Source organism: Ostrinia nubilalis, chromosome 1, assembly GCF_963855985.1.
Source record: "Ostrinia nubilalis chromosome 1, ilOstNubi1.1, whole genome shotgun sequence".
NCBI classification, from domain to species: Eukaryota; Metazoa; Arthropoda; class Insecta; order Lepidoptera; family Crambidae; genus Ostrinia; species Ostrinia nubilalis.
In genome coordinates this window covers 17,671,387-17,692,381 of record NC_087088.1, presented here as the reverse complement: position 1 = coordinate 17,692,381, position 20,995 = coordinate 17,671,387, and the positions used below count along the sequence as shown (strand labels likewise).

At 36.8% G+C, this 20,995-nt stretch overlaps 3 protein-coding genes across 3 annotated transcripts; 1 reads left to right on the top strand and 2 right to left on the bottom strand.

Moving 5' to 3' along the window:
- Positions 1 to 5,427: 5,427 nt before the first annotated feature.
- On the bottom strand, positions 5,428 to 6,226 carry LOC135074526 (protein lethal(2)essential for life-like). Its single transcript, XM_063968846.1, has one exon. It carries the CDS (start codon positions 6,067 to 6,069, stop codon positions 5,554 to 5,556), a length of 516 nt encoding a protein of 171 aa, XP_063824916.1. The 5' UTR covers positions 6,070 to 6,226; the 3' UTR covers positions 5,428 to 5,553.
- Positions 6,227 to 18,336: 12,110 nt separating this feature from the next.
- Positions 18,337 to 19,262, top strand: LOC135076504 (alpha-crystallin B chain-like). The gene has a single exon (XM_063970961.1). It carries the CDS (start codon positions 18,409 to 18,411, stop codon positions 19,036 to 19,038), a length of 630 nt encoding a protein of 209 aa, XP_063827031.1. The 5' UTR covers positions 18,337 to 18,408; the 3' UTR covers positions 19,039 to 19,262.
- A 383-nt stretch (positions 19,263 to 19,645) lies between these two features.
- On the bottom strand, positions 19,646 to 20,200 carry LOC135072442 (protein lethal(2)essential for life-like). Its single transcript, XM_063966384.1, has one exon. The coding sequence runs from the start codon at positions 20,198 to 20,200 to the stop codon at positions 19,646 to 19,648; it is 555 nt and encodes a 184-aa protein (XP_063822454.1).
- Between the last annotated feature and the right edge of the window lie 795 nt (positions 20,201 to 20,995).

Genomic DNA, 20,995 nt, shown 5'->3' with positions numbered 1-20,995 from the left:
ACCGCCCCGCTTATATATTGCCCGGGTTATAGGGCATCGGTTATCAGTGACTTCTAGACTTGTTTGGTTGGACTGTTCTCGGAAATTCTCGTGGCTGGGAAAATATGATTCTTAGTAAAATGTGCTGCTGAGATCTGAAATACTGCCATTAGAAGATGTGTTAAGTAGATGCAATTATTAATGAGGCGATAACCGACAGCTGAATCATAATTATGTGTAGCTATTGTGACATAACATATAGCGAAGTTTAATAACACGTTTTCCTCTATTAACACGTTGCCTTCTTATCTAAATTCATATAAAAAATTAAAAACACCTCCTTCCTATAAAGTCATTTACAAATACAAGTAGATGAGGCTTGTTGACAACGAATAGCAGTCATAACATAAATTACAGCAATCTATCGGGCGAAGCCCCGAGCCGTCTGTGCCGCAAACCTAGCATCTGCCTCATTCAAGCTGCATGTTATATGAATATTGATTGATTAATTTGTTTATGTACTGAAGGTTTACTACGCAGTGTACTTATCATAATCAAATTACTATATTTCTAACTTTAATACCATCTACCTACCCGCTGTTTATTGAGAATTAATAGCAGAAAATACTTACCTATCTGTCTTTAAAATGTAACATAAGTAATTAGTTGTGCCCGCAGCTTCGCCCGCGTGAAATTCAGTTTGTCATAGATCGTCATTATAAATTATAGCCTGCTAGCTTTTACCCGTGGCTTTACCCGCGTAAAATTTATTTTCGTCACAGATCGTCATACGGGACTCATAAATTATAGCCTATATGTTATTCTGGGTTACAAACAATAATACTGTAAAGTTTCATCAAAATCCGTTCAGTAGTTTTTGCGTGAAAGAGTAACAAACATCCAGACATCCATACAATCTTTCGCATTTATAATATTAGTAAGATTTATCGTTATTCTTATGTATAAACATTACTATTGTAAAGATTCATCAAAATCCGTTCATTCGTTTTTGCGTAAAAGGGTTACAAACATACATCCTCGCAAACTTTCACATTTACAATATTAGTGTAGGATTGTCTTGTCCAACTGTACCTACACAACAGCTGTTTCCCCTAATGAATCACATTACCAGTAATTGGTGATTAGTAATTATTATTACCTACTTATTGTTATTCTTAATTTGTTTCATGTAAACAAAGGAGCGTCATTGATACTTTGACGATTCTTGAAATTCGTGCTTTGTTTAAACAAGGGCTTACTTATCAGCTTTTGTTTTTAATTTTTCCCTTAATTACCCTTACTTAATAGTCCAGTAGAATTAGCTTTTAAATCGGAAATAATTCCTACAAAAGATTTTATTGTTTTAATGGCTTCATTGGTTGCCCATTAAGACTCTCCTAAGTTTTCGACTTCGACGGAGTTGTGCTTAAGTGGTGGGGGCCCCCGAAAGGGGCACTTTTTCGGTTTTCCGGTTATACCGCGTAAAGGACTTACCCTATCAAAAAGTGGTCTTCATGTCGGTTGAAGGGCACTTAATCCTGCATTGAATAAGACCAAATTCATATGTTTTGGACAAACCGTTCTCGCGCTAAAGTTCGGCAAAGTAGAAAATATACGTATAATTAATGACCCTCTCCATGTCTAATGGTTTGTTACCCACAGGCTTCCAAGTCTTGAAAAGGGCCACCTCAACCAGTGTAACCCTATCAAGGCTTACGAGCTTGATGCGCCTATCCTTGTTCGTCCCAGCCGTTCCTTAACTGCGGTTGCTGCACCTCTTCCTGGCACTCACCTGAACGAGTCTGTGTTACCTACTGTGGCAGCCCCTCTTCCTTGTATCCTCCTGCATGACTACGTTGCCTAGCCGTATGCCTGGTCTAAGGTTCGACGCCAAAAATCAACAACAACAAGTTCATATTAAAACGCTGAAGAGTTTTTTGTTTGTTTGTTTGAACGCGCTAATCTTAAGAATTACTAGTTTGATTGAAATCATTATTTTTGTGTTGAATAGCTTATACATTGAGAAAGGCTATAGGATATATACAATCACTCTACGACTAATAGAGGCGAAGCAGTAAAGAAAAATGTTGCAAGCACGGGAAATAGTATTTAAACTATTTTCACTCGTACGAAGTTAATTTTGTGGCGTCAAACCTTGGACCAGGCATATGGCTAAGCAATGAAATCGTACAGGAGGGTACAAGGAAGAGGGGCAGCCACATTAGGTAACACAGAGTCGTTCAGGAGAGTGCCAGGAAGAGGTGCAGCAACCGCAGTTAAGGAACGGCTGGGACGAACAAGGATAAGCGAATCAAACTCGTGAGGCTTGTTAGGGTTACACTGGTTAAGGCGACCCTTTACAAGGCTTGGAAGCATGTGGGTAACAAGCCATTGGACGTGGAGAGGGTCATTAATTATACGTATATTTTCTACTTTGCCGAACTTTAGCGCGAGAACGGTTAGTCCAAAACATATGAATTTGGTCTTATTCAATGCAGGATTAAGTGCCCTTTAACCGTCATGAAGACCACTTTTCGATAGGGTAAGTCCTTTACGCGGTATAACCGGAAAACCGAAAAAACGCCCCTTTCGGGGGCCCCCACCACTTAAGCACAACTCCGTCGAAGTCGAAAACTTAGGAGAGTCTTAATGGGCAACCAATGAAGCCATTAAAGCAAAAAAATCTTTTGTAGGAATTATTTCCGATTTAATCAATTTTTGTGTTTAATTCTACTGGTCTATAACTGCAGTAAAAAGGGTAAAGACTGACGTAAGAGCCGTTAATAAAAACATTTCTTAAATTAGGTAATTATTGTTTATATTCTTTGGGTATTTAGGTCTTAATCTGGAATCCTGAACATTTTTTTTTATTTTCTTTATTTATTTGGAGGCTTTTGTCTATTAGGATTAGGACACGACAACCCTCCTGAAGATTTAAACACTGTGGAAAAGACTAGTTACTAAGTAAATATTTGATTTATTTGTTTACCCTTTGAGATTAAGATGTCGAATAATTGTTAAATACATATGAAACCTACCTATTTTATACCTAATAAATAATTATCTTTTCGTCTTTAACATTGTGTCGATGCCGATTACATAGGTTTTTTTTTATTTATTTTATTTTATTTATTTAAAATAATACAGCTGAGAGAGTACGGAAGCTGTAGGTAACCCTTGAACCATGTTTCGTTATACAGATAAATGACAAAGAGTTGTTGTCTTACTTTCGGGTAATAACTACGCAGTTTATTAACCCAAAACATTAATTATTTGGTTCTTATAGGTTAGGTATACCTACCTATTATGTTGGTTTTGTACTGGGCGAACTACCAACGACCATTTTCGTGATTAACATGCTCTATTTCGGGACTATTCCCACCTCTCATTCCCACCTCTCATTCCCACCACTGCAACTCCTGTGTAGCTAGGATCTACAGCTTGACCGCCCTAAAAACCCAACCAAATTCAATTTAGACCACTGCTGGTGGCACTTATGAACGTCAAAATACCTATAGTAAATAAAAAATAAGGTAGCCCTTATGGGGCACTTTACATGTCTCCTTATCTTTGTAAATAATACCTATTAAAAAACTTTATATCTAAGTCAAGATAAGATTTCTTTACCTGAATAATAGTTTTACCTATTTAATTTTTATCCACAACGGGGAAGGCACCCGGAATCCTCAACCACAGAAGAACTGGTTATCTTCTTACCTCTAACTTCCGAAAGAAAATGATGCTGTATTGTTGTTACAGCGACAGACAGACTTAGGTAAGATGTTGAAGTTAGCCAGGCGGAATTGGCAATCTCTACCACCATCCAAACCGAACAGAAATATCTGCCCCCATTTTGAATCGAACCCAGGACCACTGGATTTGAAGCAGGTGGTCTATAAAGAGGTGGTTAACTAACTCATAAATCGACCACTGCCAGTTTTCACCATCAATCCCTAATTTTTAAGTGACCCCTATGAAAACAAAATTCCTGTTGTGTTACCATATAGGGGTTATTTAAAAATTAGGGATTGTTGGTGAAAACGGGCATACTTATTATTAAAGATTAGAGGGCTTTAAAAACCTTAAACACTAGCTAGACAAACTAGAAAATAAAGAAGAAAGAAGGCACTTTAACTTATCCTCTTATTACTTTGTTACAGATTCATAGAAGCTATCCCCAGCTGAGTAAGGTAAGCAATAGAATTAAGCGCAGAAGATCCACTTTGCAACGATTTATAGCTTTAGAATATGATCACTTAACCTCATCATCTCCAATCTTGGCCTCCCCCAATGCTTTCCATGTTATTGCCCGGTTGGTAGCGGCCAGTGTCCAGCGCCTTCCTGCTACCCTTATGATGTCGTCGGTCTACCTTGTGGGTGGACGTCCCACGCTGCGTTTTACGAGGCCTCCACTCCAGAACCTTGCTGCCCCATCGGCCGTCAGTTCTGGTATAATGTGCCCTGCCCATTGCCATTTCAGCTCAGCGAGCGATGTCAGCGTTCGTTTACGGATCTCCTCATTTCTGATTCACAAAATCTAATGGAATATTATTTGATTATTTTTCTGAAAACGGATTTATATGTATAATCGATAATAATAGGGTTTCACATGCAAAGCTATTTATAGATGGCGCCACTGTGTGCCAATTAAAATTTATGTCAGTTTTCGAAACTGAACTGCTCTGCTGTACATGACATCTAATAACGGACCTACTGAAACCGATTATGCTGCTAACTCAAAGCAAACGCCTTATGAATGTTCGATTTTCAATTTACAATCCATCATTCGAGTCGACAGCGTTATATCGGAAGTTCTAATAAGTTTTGCATTAGGTAGGGTAGGTTGCTAAAGATGGTCGTTTACATTGAAGATCTAGGTCAAGAAGATCGAAGGATATTTAAAAAAAGGTCCAGCAATGTTAAAAACGCATACTGCATACATTAGGACATTACTGTCTTAGTTGTTACTTAGAAATGCTTTGGTCACACATCATTAACATCACATTAAAGATGCTATACTGCGCCATCTACCGATGGCAAAGTGTACTCCATTATAAAACATTACAGCTTTTAATAGCGCGCTAGATAGCACTGTATCTCGTAATTCAGTTCTAAAACCACCTAACAGATGGCGCTAAATAGTTTAATTTTTTTTATGGGTCTGTAGGATTTTTTTATCAAAAGTAGTGCAGTTGCAGTTGCAGTATTTATTTGTATTGACTTGAAAAAAAGATTTCTTTTGGGTAAGGAACTGGAATTTATACAATGGCTAGTAAACATTATTTAATTTTACTATTACAAGACTTACTATTTAACATACATTGTAATAAGATCTTAAAATTTTAATGTAATGGTAAAAATAAAGTTTTAGAATGGTGTGAAATTGAAAATTTTATTATAGTTTGCATTTACAATTTTAATAGGTGAATAAATAAAAAAACGAAATAAGTAATGAATGACTAAAACGTCATTTTATTCAAACAACATAAAAAAATAACAACACATGTACACTCTCACAACCAAAACTCAAATGCAGTGTAACTGAGATCAGAATAAAGTCCAAAAACTAGCCAATTATCCTTCTTGCTGCCCTTCAATTTGTTTCTTCACTGGTCCAGTTTGGATGATAGGGACAACTCGTTCATTACTTGCCTTCGGGGGTACTCTCAATGGCGCCGAAATGGTCAGAACACCATCAGAAGACAATTTCGAAGTTAAAACATCTGCCTCCACCCCATCTGGCAAAGCATACTTCCTTGTGAAACTCCTCGAAACAAATCCGTGCTCGTCTTGCCTTTCTTCGTGCTTTGCTTCCACAACCAAGAAACGATCCACAGTTTTCACTGATATCTCTTCAGGAGAAAAGTGCTGAACGTCTACATTGACTTGGAATTTCTCTTTGTCTTCCTTTATTGTTGACGCCATGTCCTTGGCTGCAGCTGCAACATCTCTCCAGTGGCACTGAGGAATGGATAAGACGGCCAGTTGGTCCCCCTGCGGAGTCAGGCCCAAGTTGAAGAGGTGTTCCGGGAGACGGATCGGTCGAGGACGAGGACGCTCGTATTCCACAAAAAACGGGTACATGGACATCTTGAATTGATTTCCTGGTTAATTAACGAAAATTACTTCAATTTGCTGCCTACTTGTGACTTGGATTTCTTCCAAAATCGCCAAATTATCGCTGAGAAAACTGACAACAAACTCGATCTCGCTTCACTTGTTTACAAAGAATGAATGACGTTAGCTGTCAAAACGCCGGCTATTTAAAGCAAGTCGGCCTACAGCGCCATCTGGCAGTGTCTGGAACGCTCTAGAACCTGCGCCTAGAAATGACGAGACGGCGATGATGTAAACTAAAAGCAATAATCAGGGCTCGTAAACATTTTTCATAATGCATGAAATAAAATTATTCTAAACGATATTCTACCGTGAAATGTAACACTGTGCATTAGACGCTATTAATATAACCATTGATTTCAAATGCAGTATTACTTTCAAAGTCAAAGTCAAAGTCAAAATTTCTTTATTTGTTTAGACTAATAAATAGTTCTTACAAATCGTCATAAAATAAAATATGCTCTTAAGGAGCCTCTACATGTCTCATAATCTTTTTACCCTACCAGCGCTTCGAGACCAACATTTGGCAAGTGCTGAGAAGAAGCGCCGCAACAAACTCAGTCACCACTGTCTGCCGGTTAATATAAATCCCATCAAAAACAATACTTGTCAAAAAAACCAAGTCTCGCAACTCAGTTGTTCTACGGTAAAAAGTTGTGAGATCCATGTAATACCAAGTCCAGGCCAGGAAATCTTGAACGTTTTACATAAATTATTGACTTGGCCATCGCACTAAATAATTTAATTTACACGTGTTTTCATGCGATGGCCAAGTCAATATATTTATGTAAAACGTTAAAGATTTCCTGGCCTGGACTTGGTATTACATGGATCTCACAACTTTTTACCGTAGAACAACTGAGTTGCGAGACTTGGTTTTTTTGACAAGTATTGTTTTTGATGGGATCTCATTTCTTTTTGTATTTCGTAGACAGCAGTTATGTATCTAGAAAACTGGACCGAAATTGAAAAATTTTACTCGACTTGGCGGTTGCACTACCGTGCCCCCAAATCTCATTTCTTTTTGTATTTTGTAGACAGCAGTTATGTATCTAGAAAACTGGACCGAAATTGAAAAATTTTACTCGACTTGGCGGTTGCACTACCGTGCCCCCAAATATTTTAGTTTTTCCTTGATTCATACACCAAACACTACTTATATTCCAAATTTGAAGCTTCTAGGTCTGCTAGAAGTGCCTTAGAGTTTTGATGATCGGTGAGTCAGTGAGTCAGTGAGTCAGTGAGTCAGTCAGTGAGTGACAAAATTAAGTAACTTTGACCCGTTATAATTCTTAAACTACTGGTTCAAATTGAATGAAATTTTAAATATACCGTGTCTTTACAATGCCTGCATAGCTAATGAAAATTCAGCCTTCTAGTTTTATCCACAACGAAGTTACAGGCGGTCGAAAATGGCCTGAATTGCTTCGAGAAAAGGATGGTACGGCCGTGCCGCTTTTTTGCTCGACTTGGTGGGGGCACTGCCGTGCCCCCAGATAAATAGAAATAGTAGTAGTAGTACATTCGATTCAGGAGCAGTTCACTGAATTTACCATGCATTCTTGTATGGTGTTTCATAAGAATGGGTAGGTATACAAGATTGCGTGGTATATTAAACAAGGTAGTGACGTGCTAATATCTAGACTTACATATTAAGGTACTAGTAGAAATGACTCGCATACATAAATTTGAATAACTTGGATTGACCAGTCACCGAAAGCAGCGCCTGTTCACAGACATGACGAGTGAACCAGCCATCGCTTCACTCGACCATATTAGAGTGAATGTAACGACCCGCCTCACTACGCCACCACCCCAGAGACATTTTAGTGATAATGACAATGCCAAAAAAAACGAATAATAAAACTAAGTAACAGTCTAGATTGAGAAGCATGACACTATTACATTTGAGAAATTATTATTAGTTTATACAATATTACTTTTCATTTTAATTCTTTTTAGTGCGAGCATGAGAGGACCATAATCCTACTCCCAGGATGACTTATCATTAAGAAAATCTCGAGTTGTATAATAGGCTTTTTTAAGCATGTGATCTTTAACTATACCTTTAAATTTATTATACGGTAGCTCTTTATATTTATCAGGGACTTTGTTATAAAAATGGATACCTTGTCTAGGGTTGCCAACTTTTCTTTCAAAATATAAAGTATATCAGAGGTCGGAGAAGGAAAACAGACAGTATTAAAAAAAAAACAAACAGTATAGCTCTACAACGCGTACTTAAATGTGGTGTTGGGCATTTACTTTTAAAAATATCTATGGATACTAGTGATGCTAGCTGAAAACAGTATTTTGTATACTTTATTTTTGTTCAACAGTAAAAAGTATAATTTAGTGAAAAACAGTATAATACTGTTCAAAACAGTATAGTTGGCAACCCTAACCTTGTCCCATAAAAGTGGCAAACACTTTATTAAGTCTAAAAGCGGGTATAGCCAATTTATTTTTATTTCTAATGTTAATTTGGTGAATATCACTTTTCTTTTTGAATTCGTTAATATTTTGTTGAATAAATAGAATACAGTTTAAGATGTATTGTGAAGCGGCCGTGAGAATGCCAATTTCTTTAAACAATTCTCTAAGGGACGCTCTTGCTTTCATTTTATACAAGTATCTTATCGCACGTTTTTGCAAAATAAATATTGTTTCAAAATCTGCAGCTTTGCCCCATAGCATGATTCCATATGACATTAGGCTATGAAAGTAGCTAAAGTAGACTAAGCGAGCTGTTGAAACATCGGTTAATGACCGTATCCTTTTTATTGCAAAAGCCGCTGAGCTGAGCTTTCCCGCCAGAGTTTCTATATGGGGGCCCCACTGGAGTTTTGAATCCAGGGTAATTCCCAGAAATACAGTAGAGTCTACCAGATCGATTGCATTATTATTAAGTTCTATTTGGGTACTAACTAGGGCATGAATATCGGAATCTCGGAATCTCGTAATATCGGAATCTCGGACTGCGAGATCCGATATTTCAATTCCGATATTGAGCGACCCAATATCGTAATATCGGAATCAGATAAAAGTTTTAAACAAAGCGTTTAAACTCGCCACAACCTGCCACAAAGCCCAAAGTACATGATTGGCAAAGACCAATGATTTTCTCATGTCTCTCACCATCACTTTTTGTTCCACTGCAAATATTTTAATATCTTTACTATTTATGGTTAATTTAACTTGTTCTAAATCAATTTTACCATTTGCCATAGGTACTTGGTCAACAAAGAACGACATCTCAACTCCCTTTCAAACATTAATTTTACTGGACTATGGACCGTCAGTTCTGCGTACTATGTGTCCTGCCCATTGCCACTTCAGCTTGCTAATCCGTCGAGCTATGTCAGCGACCTTAGTTTACGGAGCTCCTCATTTCTGATTAGATCTCGTAAAGAAACACCAAGCTTATCCCTCTCCATAGCACGTTGTGCCCTATATTCAAAGGCCACGTTTTCGAGCCGTATATCATCTTTCGTCTTCGTATTCGACGATTTACCTCTTTCTCGAAATTGCATCTAACTACCTGGCTGATCGTTTGTTCGAGATAGACATACTTACTTGTCAAAACTCTCGAGAATCGAGGTCCTAACCGAAACTGGGTAAGGAGCAACATGGACATTCGACATAAGCTTCGTTTTTTCCATATTCATCCGAAGGCCTACCTGTTTAGAAACTCGATTAAGGTCTTCGAGCATTGTGATAAGGTCTTCCAACGGTTCTGCCTTAGTACGCAAAACAGACAGACGATGAGGCAGCAAGGTTCTGAAGTGGAGGCCACGTACCGGAAAGCGCAGCGTAGGACTCATAAACACAAGGTGAACCGAACTCATAAAGGTAGCAGGAAGGCGCTGGATACAGGCCTCCACCAACCGGCCATTGTGAAAAGCAGCATCGGAGCCTGTGTTCAGCAGTGGACGTCTTATGGCTGACATATGGCTGGCTAGTGGTTTTGTGAGTTGAACATCGATAATCAAAGGAACAAATTACAAGCATATTCAAGTTTTTACCACTCTCTACAATTTTTGTAACACGTGGTTTGAATGACTCTAAAATTCGTTCCGCCAACATAAAACAGGGTAATATAATGAAGGAGTAAAAGTTTATTTGATACCTGTGATTTTACAAAAACACTTTAATTATTATTTGCTAGTCCATATAGGCTCATTATCAGTAACCATTCATTATCAGGTGATCCGTCGCCTCTTGTCACATAAAAAACCAAATGCAATGGATACCCATAAAGGTTTTAAAATACTTCAATTTTATGAAGTGCTGTTTTGTACCAAATTAAAGATTTTGATTAAAATCATTCCAGCAGTGTTTTTCAACCTTTTTCATGACGCGACCCCCCTAGTATGAAAAAATATTTGGCGACCCCCCGACTGTTCGCTTTTTTTTCATGCATTTTATAATGTGTTACAAAGATGTTTCTAGGGACCGAATACTTCAATCCATACAACATTTTTTATGCATTTGCATAATAATTAGATTTCGGATATGTTTTTTTTACTGAGGTAGTTTTTACGACATCTCACGACCCCCATATAGAGGCTTCGCGACCCCCCAGGGGGTCGCGACCCACAGGTTGAAAAACACTGTTTTATTGTAAACAATCCAGAATTCTTACAATTATAACCAAATATTAATTTTATAGCACATGAACTCAATTCCGATATTAATATCGGAATTCCGATATTGAGATCTAATATCGGAATCCAATATCGGAATTGAAAACCTTCCGATATTACATGCCCTAGTACTAACTGTTTTTACGTTAGGCAAAGAGAATTTTATACATTTTGTTTTCTTTGCATTGAGTTGTAAATTATTTGTAGTGAACCAACTTAAAACTCTTGTTAGTGCATTATTTACATCGTCAAAGTTATTTTTACTTCTATCAATATTAAAAATCAAAGATGTGTCATCAGCAAATAACACGATTTCGCAAGAGTCCTTAACAAAATATGGTAGATCATTAATGTATATAAGAAACAAGAATGGACCCAGAATGGACCCCTGCGGAACTCCCATTTTCACAGGTGACCCAGAAGACAAAACACCATTTATGTCAACTTTTTGAACTCTAAAGTTTAAATAGGATTGTATTAAATCCAAAGCTGAGTCCTTCACCCCATAATAGTGCAGTTTGCGAATTAGCGTTTGATGTTCTACGCAGTCAAAAGCTTTTGAGAGATCACAGAAGACCCCTAGTGCATTTTGAGAATTCTCCCAAGCCTCGAAGATATGTTTAAGTAGTGCAACCCCGGCATCGGTGGTGGAACGACCCTTGGTAAAACCATATTGTTCACTATGAAATAGTTTATTAGAGCCAAAGTGAATCATAAGTTGCTCCTGTATGATTTTTTCAAAAATCTTGCTTAGAGCGGGCAAGATAGAAATGGGTCTATAATTGCCAGGGTCGGTTTTGCTACCAGACTTAAATAATGGCATTAGTCTACTATGTTTCATGAGGTCGGGGAATATGCCCTTCTCTATGTAATTATTGAATATTATCGCTAACTGTGGGGAAATTATATCAATAATGTGTTTGACTATCTTGACAGAGATGCCCCAGATATCAGTTGTACTCTTTACATTTAAAAGATTAAAAGTTTTAGTGATATCTAATGGAGTAATATGTTTAAAAGAGAAGTGCGAGTCACAGGGTGTCACGTGGGTTTTCAATATTTCTTCAGCCTCGGAGGGAGATGACTTTAAGTTGGCAGTTGTTGCTGAAGCTATATTACCAAAAAATTTGTCAAAAGCTTCCGCTACATCTTTATCTGCAGATATCAAATTATCGTGAACTTTGAGAGAAAAGTCATTATCTCTTGGTTTTAGTTTACCAGTCTCTCGGTTGATAACATTCCAAGTTTCTTTTATTTTATTACTGGCGTTCCCTATCTTGTCCCGAATATAAAAAGACTTAGCCATGAAGCAAACTTTCTTAAAAAATTTTGAATACTTTTTTACATGCTCAAGAAAAGATATACTATTATTATACTTTTTCATGCCATAAAGTTCATATAACGTATTTCGACTTTTGTATATTCCCTTAGTAGCCCAGTCACTAAACTTACATTTGGTATTTGGTTTTAATGGCTTTACCGTAAAAACTTTGTCATGTTCGGTTTTAATACATTCGAAAAGGTTATTGTAAAGAGCATCTGGGTCTCCCTGCACATACGGGACTAAATGCAATTTATTTTCAAGATTATTTTTAAAACGTTCTAGACGACTAATGGTTACAGGTCTACATACGGCATTTTTATTACTTTTATTATTCAAATTATTACAAATAAATTCTACTTTAATACCACAGTGATCTGACGTAAGATTGTGTATGACAGCTTTATTGTCAGGGACACAGCTAGAGAAAATATTATCTAGACAAGTAGCTGTGGTTTCCGTAATTCTAGTTGGTTCCTTAAATTGACTAAACAAATTAAATGACTTAAAAAGGGAAAGTAGTCTTACAGAATATGATGATGAGCTATCTAGTAAATTGACGTTAAAATCTCCACAAACTAAGACCTTTTTGTTGCTGTTACAAGTTTTATTAAGAGCATCCTCAATAGCCGCTTCAAAAATACCAAAGTCCCCAGAAGGGGGTCTATACACACATACAATGATGTAACTCTCAAGCTCGACACAGGAAATTTCGACAACACGCTCAACTGATAGCCCTACTACATCTTTGCGTTCTTTATATCTAATATTATTATTCACAAATATTAAGGAGCCTCCGTGAATGGCAGACTTCCTGAAAAACGCGCTACTTAACTGATAATTATCTATATGAAAAGAGCTTTCATATTTCTTTAGCCAGTGTTCAGTAATACACATTACATTAATATCAAAACTTTTTAAGAATAGCTCTATTTCTAAGACTTTGCTGGCCAAGCCTTGAATATTTTGATGAACAATCTTGAATGTTCCGGGCTTGGCCTTTGTCGAGTGCCTCAGTTTAAACAACTAGTAGTAGGTACAGTCATAATATTGTTACTATTTACATACTGAGATATCAAATTATTAGTACCCTGACTATGATCAGTTTTATGAATATAATTACATTTAATATTGTATGCAATCAATGAGGCTAATTTATTCTTCATTTTTTTAGAGAGATACATTGTATCTACAGTCAACTTAAAGCTAGAAATAAATTTATTTATGTCAAAGAGTAAAAGTGCGTCGCTATGATGATAAGTCAAGTTATACATAAGTATATTTAAATCAAATATGTTCTTGTTTAACTTATTTAGATTATACCCTGAATTTACATAGGGTAAAGTACACAAAATTATCTTACATTTTATCCTATTTTGCAAATCCAAGAGTTGGTCAATATTCTGAATTATACTCTTTTTATCTACAGAGTAACTATTACCATACATTATAATAACATTGGAGTTCTCATCTAATTCTTGGTTTTTACCAATTTCGTAAATTATCTCTGTCAGAAACCTGCCTGGATAGCAATAATTCAAGACTTGTGTATTCAAGTGCTCCCTGAGCATAGAACCTACCCCCTGACCAAGCTGATCAGAATAAATATAGGTTTTCCCTCCATTACCGGTATCACTAATTTTTTTAGACAAGGCAGTTTCATTAGTTTGGGATTCAGTCAATACAATAGAAGCCCTACGTTTCCTTGCCAATAAAATTTACTTGATAATTAGTTGGGTTTGGACCGTCGCGCGCGCAACATTTATTCGGGGAATTTTTGTCATTTACTTTCTTAGTTAATTAAATTTTTCAAGTGTAGTAACTTTAGTTTTTTTTTTAAAAAGACCTTCTAGACCCACCCCGTAACAGTGGCTTTTTAAAGTAATATCGCTTTTTACTGATTTTATGGTCGTTGACTTCTTATTCGTAGATGATAAAAGGACACCAAAGTGTCGACCGTGAGTCCACTTTGATCACCTGAGTGATCAATTCCAAATAATCAAAGTGGAATAGACCCATAGCTGGGCACCGTTAATCAAATAGTTAACTTCGTTAATCGTTAAACCGTTAATAAAAAAAATTAACTTCGTTAAACGTTAAAACGTTACATTTCGCAAGATTTAACGTAAGTTAACGTTAATCGTTAATCCGTTAACACAAGATGATAAAACGAAAAAAATAATTGTATGCAAGATTCAAATTTTCGAAAGCTTGTATCGCGCCTGGAATTTATTCCTCTTTTATGTTTGCGCTACAAGCTTTTGAAATTATTTGAACCTTGCATAAGTAGGTACAATTATTTTTTTCGTTTTATTACAACTGCATTTCAGAATAAAAGCTTGTTTTTAAAAAAGTTTTTTGACTATTATAATTTTATTATACACTTTTTAGCAGTATCTCAATCTCAGAGCCTTGGTTCAATTACAATACAATTTAGCACCAAAGTGCTCGAAAAGACAAATCCAGCAAACCCAAACTGGATAAGTTTCCACCGTTTCGTTTAGAAATTCCTATGGCCACCTCCTGACTCCATCATCAGGACCCTGGACATCATCTAGTACTAAAGTGCTCGAAAAGACAAATCCAACGAACCCAAATTCGATGCGATGCCGCCGTTTCATTTAGAAGTTCCTATGGCCACCTCATGACTCAATCATCAAACCAGCTCAATGGTACCATAACATTGCATTGTCATCGTACCCACATAAGTATACCAAATTTCAGCGGTTGAGGACAACTGGTTGCAAGTTGCAAATTCAGTTGCAAGAGATGTCCCACACATACTAACAAGTGTCGTTAGTGATCTGGTTACAAAAACTGTTGTTTTAGGTTCTGAAAGTTCTGGAAGCCCGAACGTACTTGTCAGAACGCGTTTTTTAGCGTGCCTGCTGTATCTTTTTGGTAAATAGTAGGTACTGGATTAACGATTAACGGACTTAGGATAATTTAACGGAAGTTAACGAGTCCGTTAACATTTTTTAAAGTTAACTTAAAAGTTAATCCGTTAATAGAAATGTTAACTTCGTTAATTAACGATTAACGGATTAACGAGTTAATGCCCAGCTATGAATAGACCTATTTCATTAATTATTTTTTATTTCATTATTAATTAATAATAATTGTAGTATTTTGCCAATAATATCCTTCTTTCCAACCTTTAACACATTGATTCACAAAATCTTATTCTTTAATATATTTTTTTTAGTTTTTGATATTTAAGTTCAAAAATAGTATTTCATAGAAAATTATTACCTATCCATTAGGTCAATTCAGCCCTTGCTGCCCATGCAGCCATGTCAAGTCAATCTGATAAAACATTTGGACATAATTACCTACATACGAAATGAGATTTTTTTATTATGAAAAAACTTTCAACATCCTGTCAATTTTATGTAAATTAAATTATTTAAATACCTACATAATTTTCTTTAGTTAACAAAAAAATATAAAATGTTTACAACATCTGACTATATTTCTTTGGTAGCATTTAATCAATAACTATTCCCTACACGCATCTGCAGATGGCGCTATTGAAGCAGGTCTCGAACATTCTATTGTGTTAATCATTGATATTATTATGATGAAATACCTTCAATGTATTTATCATAATAAATGAATTGATATTATTTTGAGGACTTTACTTACAAGAAACTAAATAAAACCTGAAACAAAAAGTTTCTGGAGCGACGTAGCTGCTTTACTACGTTCAACTACTCCTCAACAGATGGCGCTACAATGCTTAAAGTTTAATTTCCATGCGCTTATTTTTTATCGCTCTTTATTTTTGACTTAATTTTTTTATTCGCTTCAATGTTAAAAATCACTGAATGTTTAATAAAATTTAAATTAAAAAAAAAACAGTTACATGACTTACAATTTCAATCATCCAACTTTGTATTTTTCATTCGATAAATCGCTACGTCTTAATTTGTTGATTTATCTTATTACTGGGCTAATGTAACTTTTGAGTTATTATACCTACTTATCGTAAAAAAAGTATTTTTTGGACTTGTGACGCTGTTGAAAATACGAGTAACATAATCAATAAAGACAACAAACTTGTTACATCACACAACCAGTCACGAAAGTCCTGAAGGTCGTGCGAACATCATAAGAATTATCTATGTTTACTTTCTATACTTACTTATACACGTTATTCCAGTTAGAATTCGGTACCTCGAGCGTCTCTCCTCCTTCATCCCTTACTGCCTACCTAATTAACTATTAATAGTCATGTAAATCAATATTGTATCTAGATAAGTACTAGCATAGTATAGGACTAGTATTAAATTATCTGAGGTATAGATAACTAGCGGCTGCCCGCGACTTCGTACGCGTGGATCACGTTTTACCCCCTTAGGGGTGGAGTTTCGTAAAATCCTTTCTTAGTATGTTTCTTAGGGATGCCTACGTCATAACATCTACCTGCATGCCAAATTTCAGCCCGATCCGTCCAGTGGTTTGGGCTGTGCGTTGATAGATCACTATGTCAGTCAATCAGGCAGTCACCTTTGAGTTATTGTTATATTTTTTAGATTTAGTTATCGAGTGAGTATTGGTAATAGTTTGGCTATGTTGGGGTTTAGAGACTTTGGTATTGTGTACCCTTGTGTTGTGCATCACAAAGAAATCGACTGTCAAAATATCATAGGAAAAAATATTTACTTCCTATTAGAGAGCGCTAGAGCCTTATTATGATATTCATTGTCAATGGTAATCGGCCATCACGTCTTTCATTTCTACTTAGATACGGTTCCAGCAGTAACTTGGCTTATTCCACTATTCCCCGTTAACGCTAAATTGGAGCTTTTATTGGGAAATAATGAATTAATTCTCGTTAGATAAGGATTTTATTTTTAAAGTAATGGGGATTAATGAACTTTTTAGTGGAATAAGGCAAATAATGGCTTTTGTGCCGGAAAATTTTCATGACGTTTTCTCCAATTGGAAGCAACTTTACCATGGGTTTGATTTGGCCTTAAATTTTCATCATTCAATATAAAGCATCACGAATGATTCAAGATGTACCAGTGACAGATAGCGTCGGGTTCGCGCAAGTGCAATGGCCGAGTGTCCTGTAGGACTTATCGATTTGATGCATTTCACCTTCACACTGGCAAAGGAGATGTATGTATGATTTATTGCGCTAGCTACAGGTAGGGTATGCACACATCCGCACTGTACAACCATGAATTAAGCACGATGAAGCTGTGGATACGCTATTCTGATATTTTAATACTGTTGAATAATAGCGCGAGATTTAAGTTTTTTTTTTAACAAAAGCTGGACAAAATCTATGATGATGATGATGATGCGGCCAAAAGTAATTGAGACAAGTAAATGAAAATTATGAACCCTCAGCAGGACAATAATAATGAATAAAGTGATAAGACGTCAACCAAAGATGTCAGTTTTGTGGACTATGCTAGTTAGGCATAAAGGTAGAAAGTACAAATCGGCATTATTAGGTATCTCAAGTCCTGTTTTACGGGCTCCATGTATTTGTAGGTACCTAATAGGTATGTTTGATCTCGTGTAACTGCGAGTGAGTGTGCTGTGTGCATCTCTTTACCATAGCTTGTCAGGGAATGGAAGCAATTTTATTGTCCGTCTCTATTGCCGATGATGTCCCTAAAGGAAATTAATCCATACTAATATTATAAATGCGAAAGTAACTCTGTCTGTCTGTCTGTCTTGCTTTCACGCCTAAACCACTGAACCGATTTTGATGAAATTTGGCATAGAGATAGTTTGAGTCCCGGGAAAGGACATGGGATAGTTTTTATCCCGGTTTTTGAAACAGGGACGCGCGCGATAAGTTTTTCTGTGACAGACAAAAATTTCACGCGGTCAAAGCCGCGGGCGAAAAGCTAGTTTAATATAGTACAGTATTAATAGAGAAATGTAAGTTGACAATTTGATAATTATGTAGGTAAATTAGCTACTTATACGAGTAATTTTTCTAACTTATCTAAGACAATAATGAACTAATATAAACTACGAGTAAGTCCTATGTAATAAAATACGTGAAATAATTTTATGATTCGGAATCGACCATCTACCTACTTCATGTTCTCACGAATTTACTGAAAAGTTACTAGGAAGTTATTATAATAATTAGGTATATTATTTTACTTAGGTGACCTGGCATTAAGTCCCCCACTGTACAGTTTTATGTGCAAAAGTATAAATAAATAAATAAGTTTATTTAAAAATTTACTGTTATGTTGAAATTTAGGAAAATTATGATCTTAATAAATTAATTTTAGCTTACAACAGTTTGCAATAGCTGAACAGACGGAGCGCCGTTGCCCGCCCGGATCGTCATGCGCAGTTCTAACAACGATGAAAACCAAGTTGCACATCTACAGCATGGTCGGAAGCATTAATATGACAAAAAAATTGATCCAGTTTTTAATTGATAGTGGCGCACGCCCTGTTCGCATTCCTGATGGTGATTTGCCACCAAATTTCATGGAAGAAGACATCTTCGCACCCTTAAACCAGCTCGCCGCTAGAAACAAGTGGTGGAAGCGGATGCCGGTAATGCCCGCGCGCGAACTTACCTCCACGTTAGAGACCGATAGCGGCAAATTCCAGATTTATCTCGACGTGCAGCACTTTGCTCCAGAAGAGTTATCGGTGAAGGTGGTAGGCGAGTATCTCGTGATTGAGGGGTGTCACGGAGAAAAGAAGGACTCGCACGGGATCGTGGCTCGTCAATTCATTCGCCGCTACCTACCGCCTGAGGGTTGTGACCTCGATGCGGTGGAGTCGGAGCTGTCTTCAGACGGGGTCCTGATTGTGTCTGCTCCATTGACTTGCTCCGCGGCCAACGAGCGGGTGGTGCCGATCAAACGCTCGGGGCCGCTGAAGACCCAGCCTGAGAAGCTGAAGTTGGTCGGCGATGGTGAGGCAGCCGAGCAGCCCGTGGGCGATCAGCCCGTCGAGCACCTCGTCGAGTACGGCCAGTAAGGGCGTTGCATCGGGACGTCTGCCAAGCTATTTATAGCGAATGCACTATTTTCGTTATTTTTAGCCCCTTTGGCTCTACTATACTATCTTGATATTTTGATAATGTTTTAACTTATTTTTTCTATGCCAAAGTTATACATTCCATATTGCGATGTTTTAATTTAAGCTGTGCGTGTGTCTGTGTGCTTTTTCGTGAAATGCATATTAAAGTCTTAATTTAAGAATGTGTTCTTTATTGAAATATACCTAGTCTAAGTCCCTACCAACCAACCTATAGTCAGACTTTAAATAGTAAATAATTAACTTACCTACCTATATCGGTCTAAAGATTGAAGTCTTTAAATAGAAGAAATGTAAGTTAGTACAGTATAATATGTACATCGATATTAAGTGAATCTTCGCATTAGAAGGGCTACGTAGTACATTCATAAATCTTATCAGCTTTGCAATTTATTTAATAGGGGAGGTAATTAAAACAAGGAGACACCAGATAATCTTAAAATAAAGGTTTATTCAACTGTAACTTAAATTAGGCGGTAATACCAGAAATAGCGAAGATACAAATCAGTCTTAAGAAAAAAAGAATCAATATTTACAACCGCACACTTTACTCCTCGAAATCTGGAGATCCTAGTTGCTTTTGCACCGGTCCTGTGTGAGTGATTGGTATGATTCGTTCACCAGTTGAGGGCATGGCGATCACTTTGGGAGCGGTGATCGTTAGCACACCATCAGACGAGAGTTTGGACTGCACAGTATCTGGTAAACACCCATCAGGAAGAGCATACCGCCGCATGAACTGCCTCGAGACGTATCCGTGGTCATCTAGTTTATCCTCGTGTTTCCCCTCCACTATTACTTGTTTGTTCAATACTTTGACACTGATTTCTTCCGGCAAAAAATGCTGAACATCCACATTCACCTGGAACGTTTCATCGTCGCTACCAACACTGTCACTTAGCCTGCACTCGTTCATTTGGGCCATTAATTGGTCAATAGGTTCCATTATTTTTTCCCAAGACCTCATCATCCGGTGCCAAGGCTTGAAGAGTGCGTCGCGCTGAGCCAGGATCGGGGAAAAGTTGCGGAAGTCAGCAGACCAGGGATCCCTCATCATGGGACTCATGAAAAGTCTCTCGTCGAACAACGGTAGCAAAGACATTTTCACCACTTTTCGTTTTTCTTCAATTGCGCTGAATGTTTATCCGTATTTGACTGGCGTGACAGCGGTTCCAATCTGCTTTTATACACCGAGTGGCTTACAGCTCCCCCTGTCGGAATATTCGAGACAATGTTTCGAGAAATGCCTAGATTCTTCTGATAATGAGCCATCTAGCGGTGGGTAGCGGTAGCGGTTGTATGAATCTAGTAAGAAAGAGCCATCTAGCGCCGAGTAGAAACATTGAAAATGTACATTATGGCGCGTAATTTTAAAAACTTTGTAATGTCTTACCGTGGTATTACTATCTTCATGAAAATTATTATATTTGTTTTATATGGTGATTTTACACAAAATAGGTAATTAATTCATCTAGTGTTTTTTGTAATTCTTCGAGAGGTACTTCTTCGAATCGATTTGTTTTTATTTGAATTTCACCAATTCAGATAAAATTTTATTATTATTATTTATTATTATCTTACGATTACAATGTATCATATTAATATTCTGAATAACAGTCAATGTCTTCATAAGTACACACCTGTTATATCATAATGATTTATATTAAAAGGTACATTATTAAAGTTCATTGACTTTTATGGTTTCAAAGCAAACAAATAAATATACAGGATGTTGATAATTTTATATCGATATGACTTTTTCTTCGTAGTTTCGTACTATTCCTGGGTTTTGTTCTGAACCAAAGCGGCCTAATCGTAAGCAACAAGTTTTCCAGTTCTGAAATATGTCCTACTATGTTATGTGGTCCTATTAGTGTACCTACTAAGATTGGCCCCT